The sequence below is a fragment of the Gadus chalcogrammus genome, chromosome 3 (genome assembly GCF_026213295.1).
Source record: "Gadus chalcogrammus isolate NIFS_2021 chromosome 3, NIFS_Gcha_1.0, whole genome shotgun sequence".
Lineage (NCBI taxonomy): Eukaryota > Metazoa > Chordata > Actinopteri > Gadiformes > Gadidae > Gadus > Gadus chalcogrammus.
This window is the reverse complement of record NC_079414.1, coordinates 15,140,107-15,152,606: the sequence shown is the minus strand read 5'-3', so window position 1 is coordinate 15,152,606 and position 12,500 is coordinate 15,140,107. Positions and strand designations below refer to the sequence as shown.

General features: G+C 45.7%; 1 protein-coding gene across 1 annotated transcript in view; it reads left to right on the top strand.

Annotated features, from left to right (window-relative positions):
* Nucleotides 1-12,500, top strand: part of slit1b (slit homolog 1b (Drosophila)) — a 44,958-nt gene that overhangs the window by 13,715 nt on the left and 18,743 nt on the right. Inside the window, exons 6-19 of the mRNA XM_056587238.1 lie at nt 1,690-1,761; nt 2,397-2,468; nt 2,870-2,941; nt 3,512-3,675; nt 4,179-4,326; nt 5,408-5,479; nt 6,057-6,128; nt 7,007-7,078; nt 7,485-7,628; nt 8,477-8,640; nt 9,741-9,764; nt 10,450-10,594; nt 10,926-11,000; nt 11,751-11,894. Coding sequence (XP_056443213.1) covers nt 1,690-1,761; nt 2,397-2,468; nt 2,870-2,941; nt 3,512-3,675; nt 4,179-4,326; nt 5,408-5,479; nt 6,057-6,128; nt 7,007-7,078; nt 7,485-7,628; nt 8,477-8,640; nt 9,741-9,764; nt 10,450-10,594; nt 10,926-11,000; nt 11,751-11,894 — 1,440 coding nt within the window. The remainder of the gene's footprint in view (nt 1-1,689; nt 1,762-2,396; nt 2,469-2,869; nt 2,942-3,511; nt 3,676-4,178; nt 4,327-5,407; nt 5,480-6,056; nt 6,129-7,006; nt 7,079-7,484; nt 7,629-8,476; nt 8,641-9,740; nt 9,765-10,449; nt 10,595-10,925; nt 11,001-11,750; nt 11,895-12,500) is intronic.

Below are 12,500 nucleotides of genomic sequence, written 5' to 3'. Positions count from 1 at the left end.
CTCAGTGTGTGCTTATAATATGTATACTATGCGTCACACACACACACACACACACACACACACACACACACACACACACACACACACACACACACACACACACACACACACACACACACACACACACACACACACACACACACACACACACACACACAGGCACAAGCACAAGCACATTGCAGAGTTAGAGTAAACTTTAGGAAAGAGATTGTTGAGGAAAAGCCTGTCCTTTTCACACCTTTCCTCCACTCCCCTCCACTCCTCTCCCCTCCTCGGCTCTCCTCTTCTCTTCAATCTCCACCAGTGTCCACTGAGAGCAAATGGAGAGAGACAAAGAGAGAGAGAGAGAGAGAGAGAGAGAGAGAGAGAGAGAGAGAGAGAGAGAGAGAGAGAGAGAGAGAGAGAGAGAGAGAGAGAAGGACAAGGCAAATATTACGGGACCATTCTCGGTCTTAAGCCCCCCCCCCCTACACACACACACACTAACACACACACTAACACACACACATCACACTGGTCCAGCTGTGACCATCTCGTCAGTAAACATCATCATATCCAGCAGCCTAGTGTCATGGCAACTGATATCTTGACAACCAATGGCAGAGGAATCTTTAATTTGGTGTGTGTGTGTGTTTAGGTATGTGGTTAATATTTGTACTTACAGTCTGGGACTGACAATACATTAACATATCAAACATTAGGACAAGTACAAACACATTAACTCTCTCTCACTCTCCTCCTCTCCCTATCTCTCTCCCTTTGATGAAATGGAGCATATAAACTTCAGTGTGATCTCATATCTTATCTTTCCTTTCTCCCACTTTTTCTTTTCTCTTATACTAAGAAATGATTTATTTCTTACTTTCTTATTGATTCTCAATCTACCTACCAATCACCTCTCTTTTGATTCTCGATCTATCTCAACCTATCTCTATTTCATCTGTGTTGGTTCAATAAGCAGGTATTGTTTGTTTGTTTATCTGGTTGCAGGCTAGCTTTCATTGGCTTCGCTTGCCTAAGGGCTGTATTAGCTTAGGACGTAGAGCAGATCATCTGGTTCGATCCCACACTCCTCCTAGCTAAGTGTTGAGGTGTCACTGAGCAGGACACCTAAACCTGCTGCTCCAGACTAGCTGGACTTTGGCCTCGATGTCTGTGAACAAATGGGTACCTGTGATTGGCTACAGGTTAATAGAGCGCTATATATAGGCTTTCTCTAGCTTCCCACAGGGATGTGGGAAGCTAGAGGAGGTTAGCTGACGGTTTCCATGGGGATAGTCTGTCCTCTCGAGTGACCTGCTTCCGGTTCCTCTGGTCCGGACTTTGATGTTCTGTTGCCCTCCAGGGCATCGCAGGGAGGAGGTCCATATGCACACACACGCACGCACGCACGCACGCATGCACGCACGCACGCACGCACGCACGCACGCACGCACGCACGCACGCACACACGCACACACACACACACACACACACGCATGTGGTGATGGGAGCACGTGTATTCAGTAACATAGTAACTAAGTAACAAAGAAACAAAATTATCCTTGAACTCATATAGGGGGAAATACACTCTTACTTACTACTCCACTGGATGCAATTATTGTTACCCTAACCCTAACCCTATACAATGATCAAGGTTTCCCTGTCTCTCTCTCCCTGTGTATCTTTATGTCTCTCGCCCCCTCTCAGAGACCTCAGTGATAACAGCATCCAGGCTGTTCCCAGGAGGGCTTTCAGGGGATCCACAGACCTGAAGAACCTGTAAGGACACACTGTACATACCCACCTGCACACACACATGCACACACATACACACATACTAGAGACACATGCACACACACATGCACACATACTAGAGACACACGACACAAGCATGCACACATACAAGACACACATGCTCACACACACGCAGACATACAACACACACATCACACACAGGTGCATGCATAGTATCCTATACCTAAGGGCTAACAAAGTCTGCCTCTCTATTAAGCTTAAGAGGGCAGCATACTTCCCAATATGGTTTTCTGCATTTTCTTTTCTTTCAGGGGTGTGATTTTGCCACCAGGTGTGAGGTTGATTAGGATCACAGCTTGCAGTGGCTAATCACACTCATACCTGGTGGCATAATTTAGATCTCGCTGAACTCAATTTCCTAGTATGCTCTTGCCTGCTTTAATGTGGTCATATCGGAGACCAAGTGTAAAAAATATCATATTTCCTTTTAAAACTTTAGAATCGATAAATTATGCATTGAATAGAGACTGTGTATAACAGGCCTGTGTTATTTTAGAGCCAGTGTATACATGGCGAGATTAAGCTATGAATAATTATGATAATATGAGTGCCTCTATGATGAGATGTGTGTTTAACCAGTGACCCACGTGTCTTCTCAGCCAGCTGGATAAGAACCAGATCGTGTGCATAGAGGAGGGAGCCTTCCGGGCCCTGCGTTCCCTGGAGGTCCTGTAAGTACATGAAGTGTTATCTTAGGAAGGTATATCATTACACTATTATCATTATGCTCCGTGATGTTATGACTTTAGCTTATAGCAGTAAACATCATGTTGTGTTATGATATGAAGTTGTTATATTATTACACATTATGCTGTGTGATGTTATGAAGTTAGTTTATATCAGTAAACATTATGTTGTTTTATGTTATGAAGTTGTTCTATCATTACAAGTTATGTTCTGTTGTCTTATAGGTTACGTTATATCAGTACATTTTGTGTTGTGTTTTGTTATAATCTCTCTCTCTCTCTCTCTCTCTCTCTCTCTCTCTCTCTCTCTCTCTCTCTCTCTCTCTCTCTCTCTCTCTCTCTCTCTCTCTCTCTCTCTCTCTCTCTCTCTCTCTCTCTCTCTCCAGGACATTGAACAACAACAACATCAGCAGCATCCCTGTCTCCAGTTTCAACCACATGCCCAAACTGAGAACCTTGTAGGAACACTCACACACACACACACACACACACACACACACACACACACACACACACACACACACACACACACACACACACACACACACACACACACACACACACACACACACACACACACACACACACACACACACACACACACAAACACACACAAAGGCTAGGGCATTAAGTTAATGTTCGTCTTGTATGAAACAATATCTCTTTAATTCTGTGGTGTGCACAAACACCAAAGTATGAGTTACAGCAGTATTCTACAAACATGACCAGTGCAGGATGATCTCATTCTGTCCTCTAAGTCAAGTCTTTGTGGGTCTCTCCTCCCCTGTGTCTCTTCTCCTCGTTGTCTCACCCCTCTCCTCCATGTGTCTTCCCTCTCTGTATATGTCTCCTCTCTGGGTCTTGTCCCTATTGTCCCTCTACCCACCGTGTATCTCCTCCCTGGGTCTCTCCCTTCTCCCCCCTCTCCCCAACGTGTCTCTCCTCCCCGGTGTATCTCGTCTCTCCTTCCTGTGTCGCCCCTCCCCTGTGTCTCCTCCCTCTCCTTCCCTGTCTTGTGTCCCTCCCAGCCGTCTCCACTCCAACACACTGAGGTGTGACTGCCACCTGGCCTGGCTGGCCCCCTGGCTGAGGCAGCGGCCCTCCCTGGGTCTCTACACGCAGTGCACTTCCCCTCCCAACCTGCGGGGGCTCAACCTCGCCGAGCTCAACAAGAAAGACCTGGCCTGCACAGGTATGGTCCACACTCGCTCGCTCAGACAATTCAATTTTAAATTGATTTTCTTTATTGCCATGAATCAGACGTGTGTGTTCACAAGTTATTGAAAAGAAAACGACAACAACGCATTTCAGTATTCACCAAGAAGAAAGTACAAAGAAATAATCAGACTGTACAAACAAGACAGAGTTCATGCACACTTTGTGTTGTGTTCTTTTCTATAAAACATACATAGTTGTAACTGACACTAAAAGACTAGAACTTGAACTCTTGTGTGTCCTGGTGTGTTTGTATGTATGTATGTGTGTGTGTGTGTGTGTGTGTGTGTGTGTGTGTGTGTGTGTGTGTGTGTGTGTGTGTGTGTGTGTGTGTGCTTGTGAATGTTTGTATGTGTCCCTGTATGTGTGTGTATGTGTGTGTGTGTGTGTGTGTATGTGTGTTTCTGTATGTGTGTATATGTTTCCCTGTATGGTTGTGCGTGTGTATGTGTGTGTGTATGTGCATTTGTGTGTGTATAGGTCACAGCGGCAGTGCGTTCGTCCAGCCATGCAGTTTAGCGTCTGGCTCCTGTCCTCCCATGTGCTCCTGCAGCAACAACATTGTGGACTGCCGGGGGCGGGGCCTAACCGCTATCCCCGCCCACCTCCCCGAGGCCATGACAGAGATGTAAGGCCCTCCCCCCCCCCTCCCTTTATATATATTTATTATATATATCGATTATTTCTATATATTTTATTGTATATCTTCTCCTTCTCCTCCTCCTATCCTATATATTTAATCTTTAACCCAATCTCACTGCCAAATAACTCCACGAGTTTACTTGGCAAGCCGGAGGGATCCCAGATTGGAGATTTTAATGTATGTCTCAACAGAAGTATAAAATATTCTGTGGTATGTGTGAGATTATTATTATATTATTATTGATAGCTGTTTCGATACGTTTGTTTCTATGATCGATAGAGGTCACCTGACTTCTCACACTAACACTCTCACACACTATGTGTGTGAATGTGTGAGTGTGTGTGTGTGTTTGTATGAAAGCTCAAACCTTTTTTGATTCCCATAAGATGGCTTAGAGCCCCACTCTGTGCCATGTATCTATAGTTGACCTTTGACCTGAGCAGGGGTTCTACAGATCTCTTTTGCTGCTGTTGACCCTGACCTACAGAAATTATACAGATAAAATGTCAATACACACAAAATAAGGGTAGGCCTATTGAATGTGGTGAAGTGGCACAATCATATAGCCTAGCATATTTGTTTGCGATGTAGCGCCGTCATTATCTCATATCCTAGCATGTTTGTGCAGGGTTAGCATTGTAGCGTATTCATATGATTCATAATGTGAAATGATAAAGACATGTGAACTGCGGGAATCAAAGGGATTATAATGAGAGTGTCTCTATATTGGATCCATAGTGGATCCATAATGGATCCCAATGGACTGAGAGGAATAGGGTTACAATGGGAGGACGTAGAAACCAGCCTAGTCGATATTAACGCTATTTTAGCGCTAGTGTTGTACATATTGTTAGTGCAACTTTAAAATGGCAGAGGTAAATGCAGTGAGTTAGATATGAGTTTGTCTCATTGGAAATAAACTGTATGCGTCGGTGTGTGCGTGTGTGTTTGTAAAAGCTAGTGTGTGTGTGTGTTTGTGTGTGTGTGTGTATGTGTGTGCGTTTGCATATTTATGTATTTCTCTCTCTCTATTTCCTCTCTCTTTCTCTCTCTCTTTTCTGTCCAGTCGTCTGGAACAGAATGGCATCAAGTCTGTCCCGCCCGGAGCCTTCAGCTCCTACAAGAAACTAAGGAGGATGTGAGACAAACACACACAGATACATACGCACTCTCATGCACACATGGGCAATCAACCAACTAAACACGCTTAATGAGCATGAAGTCTGGATCCTGTGTCGATATCGATGGGGAAGTTCCATCGATCAATACATCTCTGGGGGGGTTCATCTGCCATACAGGGGGGTCGACGGCTACACAGCATCCCCAGCATAATGGGATCAGTCCAAAACCACTTGAATTTTAGGAATCAGGCCAGGTCATGTTAAAGGTTACATTTGATACAGGTCAGTTAACATTTCTATCAACAATTAATTGTTAATTGTCAATGTTTGTGTGTTTGCGTGCGTGCGTGTGTTTGTATGTGTGTGTGTGTGTGTGTGTGTGTGTGTGTGTGTGTGTGTGTGTGTGTGTGTGTGTGTGTGTCTGTGTATGTGTGTATGTGTATGTGTATGTGTATGTGTATGTGTGTGTGTGTGTGTGTGTGTGTGTGTGTGTGTGTGTGTGTGTTCGTGTTCGTGTTCGTGTTCGTGTTCGTGTTCGTGTTCGTGTTCGTGTTCGTGTTCGTGTTTGTGTGTGTGTGTGTGTGTGTGATCTAGAGACCTGAGTAATAACCAGATATCCGAGATCGCTCCCGATGCATTTCATGGCCTTCGAGTGCTCAACTCACTGTGAGTAATACTGTTTGTGTGGGTGTGTCTGTGTGTATGTTAATGTCTGTGTGTGCATTTATGAGCACACTATGTAATGGGATTCTGTCTGTAGTTATGAATATTTAAACTCTTTCAATATCGTGTGACTGGTTGTTATGTTCGCCATGGGAGGGGTGTGTGTCACTGAATTTTTAACACTGTGTTTTATGTATACTCACTATGTTAGCTTGTGTGTCTGAGAGGTCCGTCTGCAGGCAGTGGGAACATACAATGTTTCTGTATGTGTGTGTGTGTGTGTGTGTGTCTGTGGTTATATCAAGCATGCACGCTTGTTATTTAATGCATACACTGGAATTGTCACTCTGTTGTTATTATAGTGCTCTATTATATTCCTCTCTTTCTCCTCCTCTCCTCCTCCTCTCCTTCTCCTCATCATCTCCTCTTCCCTCCTCTTCTCCTCTCCGTTTCGTTCCCATCCAATCCTTCTCTCCTCCTTTTCCACCTCCTCCTCCTCCTCCTCCTCCTCCTCCTCCTCCTCCTCCTCCTCCTCCTCCTCCTCCTCTCTTGCTCTTCATTCTCACCCTCGCCCCCCCCAATCCCATCCTCCCCTACCCCCACCATCTTCTCATCCTCCTCCTCCTCTCCTTCCCAAATCCTCCTCCTCCTCCCCTTCCCCCACCACCTTCTCCTCCTCCTCCTCCTCCTCCTCCTCCTCCTCCTCCTCCTCCTCCTCCTCCTCCTCCTCCTCCTCCTCTCCTTCCAAATCCTCCTCCTCCTCCCCCCTCTCTCCTCCTCCTCTGCTCCTGTCCTCTCCACTCCTCCTCATCTTCTCTTCACCCCCCCCCCCCCCCTCCATCTTGCTCTCCCTCCTCCTCTCCTCCCCTCCTATATTTTAGCGTGCTTTATGGGAACAAGATCACAGAACTTCCCCAGGGGGTATTTGATGGTCTTGCATCTCTGGAGTTGCTGTAAGTCCCGCCCACACACACACAGATACACTGAACACGCATCAACAACAACACAGCATCATTTACTTATGTGTGTGTGGGAGGCTGTGTAGAACTACACCCACAGTCATTGTAGGAGGCTCCCGGCTTCTTCACTTGCTGGCACTACTTGCTGACATCATCATCCTCGTTTGCTGTAACAGATGGGCTGGCTCTTTGAAAATAAAAGCGTTGCAAAGAGAATATGTACAAAATAAAAGCATTGGGAAGAGAATACATTGAAAAAAAAGGAATCTTGGCGCATTTCTTAAAAGTTAAAAGTTGGCTTTCACAACACCTCTTGAAGTGCTCACCTCAAGTTGAACATACCGACATAACAGAGGTGTTCGAGGCTGACCGGACCCCCGCTTTGCCCTCCTCCCCTCAGGCTTCTCAACGCCAACAAGATCCACTGCGTCCGCTCCGGGGCCTTCAAGGACCTGGAGAACCTAGCCCTGCTGTCGCTGTACGACAACAAGATCCAGAGCCTGGCCAAGGGCACCTTCAGCACCCTGCGCAACATCCAGACGCTGTGAGACACGCACACACACGCTCACACAAACGCACACGTAGGCACGCGCGTGTGCACGCATGCACGCACGCACGTTAACTCTGACACAAATACACACGGGCACCCACGCCCACATGCACGCACGTGCACACATGCCACTCACACACACACACACACACACACACACACACACACACACACACACACACACACACACACACACACACACACACACACACACACACACACACACACACACACACAAACATAACAACACTGTCTACACTGCTGTCGTCTCTTTGTTCTATTCTACAGTCAACTCTACTCTACCAACTGTCTACTCTACTATGTTGACTAATCTACCCTCTACTCTTCTCGAACCTACTGTTACTCTACTCTACTACTCTGTCTATGCTACTGTCTGCTGTACTCTACTCGTTTTGTTTACTCTACTGTTTACTCCACCCCTTCTGTGTACTCTATTCGATGTATACTCTACTCTATAGTCTACTCTAACCACTCTTTTTGTTCTCTGTCTAATATACTGTCTTCTCTATTATATCGCCTTCTTCTGATTGTTCATCTCTACTGTCTATTGTGCTCTACTCTACTGTCTACTTTACAACCATTGTCTACTCTGTACTCTACTGCCCTCTGCTATCCTGAATACTTTCTATACTGTGCACATTTGTTACTCAACCCGTTCTATTCTGTTTTGATTTTAATTAGAATTGTAATCCATTGCTATTCCTTCTGTTACACTCCTCTATATCTTAATTGATTTTCTAGAACTATTCCGTTCTGATTCTGTGCTACGGTGGTTCCATGCTAACGTTTAGTATCCCTGTGTGTGGCTGTGTCCTCCTCAGCCACCTGGCCCAGAACCCCTTTGTGTGTGACTGCAGCCTGCGCTGGCTGGCCGACTTCCTGCGCGCCAACCCCGTGGAGACCAGCGGGGCGCGCTGCGCCAGCCCCCAGCGCCTCGCCAACAAACGCATCAGCCAGATCAAGAGCAAGAAGTTCCGCTGCTCCGGTCTGTCGCTGTGGCTCTGTGTCCCTCTAGCTCTTTGTTATTCTCGTTTTTTGTCCCTCTAGCGCTATGTTACTCTCGGTTCATGTCCCTCTAGGTCTATGTTACTCTATGTCCCTCTAGCTCTATGTTACTCTCGGTTTATGTCCCTCTAGCTCTATGTTACTCTATGTCCCTCTAGCTCTAAGTAACTCTTGGTTTATGCCCCTCTAGCTCTATGTTTCTCTCGGTTTACGTCCCTCTAGCTCTACATCTCGCTTTTCTATCTGTCGGTCTCTCTCGTTTTTTCTTTCTCTTTCTTTCTCCCTCTTGCTTTCTCACTCTCTCTTGATCTCTCTCTCTTGATGTCTCTCTCTCCCTCTCTTTCTCTCTCTCTCTCTCTCTTTCTCTCTCTCTCTCTTGATCTCTCTCTCTCTCTCTCTCTCTGATGTCTCTCTCTCCCTCTCTTTCTCTCTCTCTCTCTCTTTCTCTCTCTCTCTCTTGATCTCTCTCTCTCTCTCTTGATTACTCTCCCTCTCTCTTGATCTCTCTCTCTCTCTCTCTGTCTCTCTCTCTCTTGATGTCTCTCCCTCTCTCTTAATCTGTCTCTCTCTCTCTCTCTCTCTCTCTCTCTCTCTCTCTCTCTCTCTCTCTCTCTCTCTCTCTCTCTCTCTCTCTCTCTCTCTCTCTCTCTCTCTCTCTCTCGATCTGTGGTCAGTCTTTCTATACTGTCCGTCTCAATACACACGATTTTTTCATTTTCTTTTGAACTGCAAGAGATGTCAGTAGAAGGCGTATAAACCTGATCACGGGGCCCGTTAGCCCAGCAGCTGGTATAAAGCGTGTGAGAGACCAGACCACTCCATTGACTGTAACTTAATGGTGATGATGACAATGATGATGTTCCTACCTGGGTTGTCATAAACATCCAGAGCAGGCTGATAGATCACACCACGCAGCAACGCATGGCTGCATCAGAGCAGCCTCTCAATCCACCTCTACTCTCTTCACTCACAATTTTTTCTCTACAATGTGTTTCAGAGTGTTTGTGGGTGTGTTTGTGCAAGTGTCCGTGCGTGTGATCCGACTGATTTGTTTACATTCTTTCTTTATTTCCCTGACAGCCAAAGAGCAGTACCTCATCCCAGGTGAGTGAGTGAGAGAGAGAGAGAGAGAGAGAGAGAGAGAGAGAGAGAGAGAGAGAGAGAGAGAGAGAGAGAGAGTCCTACAGTGTTTTAGAAAGTATTATTAGTTGTATGTGTAATTTCATGTGGAAATGCAACATGAATTAATTGAACTTAACCAAAGTCAGGATAAAATATATGGAAGATGTGTATTTATTTGTCTACAAGAGAAAGGCAGAGGCAAGGACAATCTTGGCACAGTTCCAATCTTAGAAAGCTACTTATTTTTCGGATTTTAAAGAGCAATCCCTGAAGCGCTGCACATTGTAATTGAGAGAAACCCCATTAAGTCTAATTTCCACCGCTAATGCGATGGAAGTGGATCAACAGTGCGCAGCCACATTAGACAAACAATTAGAGGTGAGTTAATTGTTTGGCTAAATCGAAAACAGATTGACTGTGGACATCGTAATAAGCAAACAATTAGCCCAGGGAACAGTTAGTGGAGAGCTCACAGTTGGCAGTGCACTGAGCTAGCACTGAGCTAACTGTTCCGCAGTGAGTTAACAGTTAGAAGTGATTTAACAGTTAGAAGTGAGCTAAATGTTAGCTCAGTTTGATTGCTGTTCAACTGAATCATGCTAGTGATTTCTCTGAATTTCTCTGACCTGAGGTGTTCCTTGAAGCTCACGGTTCCTATGTGATCCAGGTACAGAGGACAGGCGTCTGAACTTCGAGTGTAACAGCCGACCGCTTTGTCCCGCTAAGTGCCGCTGCGAGGCTAACGTGGTCGACTGCTCCAACCTGAGACTCACCAAGTTCCCCCAACACCTCCCTCCATCCACTGAGGAGCTGTGAGACATATGCACACACACACACACACACACACACACACACACGCACACGCACACGCACACACACACGCACACACGCGCACACGCACACACACACACACACACACACACACACACACACACACACACACAGAACAGTGATACATGATGTGCATTGCTGTGTGTCGCACGGTCCAGTGGACAAGCAAACTCCTTCCGAACCACTTCTGTCGCTAACAACATCGACCCACTCCTGCCCTCCTCCTATTGATTGGTCCTTCCTGCTCCTTGTACACATCCCTCCTCTCCTCCCTCCCTCCCCCACCCCTCTCCTCCCCTCCCCCTCCCCCAGGCGACTGAACAACAACGACCTGTCAGTGCTGGAGGCCACCGGAGTCTTCAAGGGCCTCTCGCACATCAAGAAAATGTAGGTCACTCACTTAAAGGCCTTTGCCGTTTTTATCTTCATCCCATGTGACACGTCCTCTGCTGCGTTGTGGTGCTCTGTTGGGAAGTGTAAACAGCTACGTGATTGGAGGGAATTATAAGTCACACGCAGGCATTTTTATTGGTAGCTTGCAGCTTCCATCCCTCAAGTAGTTTTATGGGATACAACAAACAGTGGCTTTTGCTAATGTTAACCGGGTGATTAGCTCCTTTAGCCTATTCATCTTTCCTGTTTATCTTGAAATCAGCATAGGCACGACTTAATATTGAGTCATTTGGTAAAGGCTTTTATCCAACCTTTTGGCTTGGGAGTCAAACACCTACTAAACTTCTTGACTTTCCTGCCTCCCCAAACTAATAGATAGATATCAATGAATCCTCAGTTTGGTCATTGGATAGACACATCCTCATTATGGATGAAGACAAAATAACGATTACTGAGTAAAGAGGGAGAAAGAAGGAGAGGTTAAAGAGAGAGAGGGGAAAAGGAAGGCTAGAGAAAGAGGTAGGGAGGAAGGTATATAGAGAGGTATATAAAGAGAGAGAGGTCGAGAGGTATAGAGAGAGAGAGAGACTGGAGAGGGCTAAAGAGAGGTCAAGAGAGCTAAAGAGATAGAGGTAGAGAGGTTTATAGAAAGACCTGGAGAGAGTTCACTGTTAATGTTTAACGGAATCACAATGAAATCATGCCATACCAAAATATGAACTATGTCAAAATGTAATATTTTAGAAACCTGAGCAACAACAAGATCTCTGAGATTGAGGACGGGGTGTTCGAGGGGGCGGAGTCTGTGGTGGAGCTCCACCTCACAGCCAATCACCTGCAGTCTGTCCGGGGCACCATGTTCCGCGGCATGGAGGGACTACGCATGCTGTGAGTACCATGATCTTCATCATCATCATCCTCCTCATCATCATCCTCATCCTCAGCAGCATTAATTCAACTGGTAACCTCTTGTTAAGCGACCTTGGGTACCTTGAAAGGCGCTATATAAATTGAATTTATTATTATTATTATTATTATTAACAGGGATGATGGAATAATTATTGTAATTCGTTGTTCATCTAAATAAAAGTTATTGATTTATCGGAATGATATACAACTGTTTGATTAACTGTTTGATTTGCTTCAAAAGCAAATTCACGTGTATGTGCCTATGTCTGTGTGTTAATTTGTGTGTGTTTGTGTGTTTGTGTGTGTGTGTGTGTGTGTGTGTGTGTGTGTGTGTGTGTGTGTGTGTGTGTGTGTGTGTGTGTGTGTGTGTTTGTGTGTGTGTGTGTGTGTGTGTGTGTGTGTGTGTATGTGTGTGTGTGTGTGTGGGTGTGAGTACATGGGGGCACACGTGTGTGTATGCATGTGGATTTCTGTGTGTGTATCTGTATGTGTGTGCATGCGGGCATGTGTGTGTGTGTACATGCTGGTGTGTGTGTGTGTGTATGTGTGTGTGTATGGGGGCACGTGTGTGTGTGTGTGTGTGTG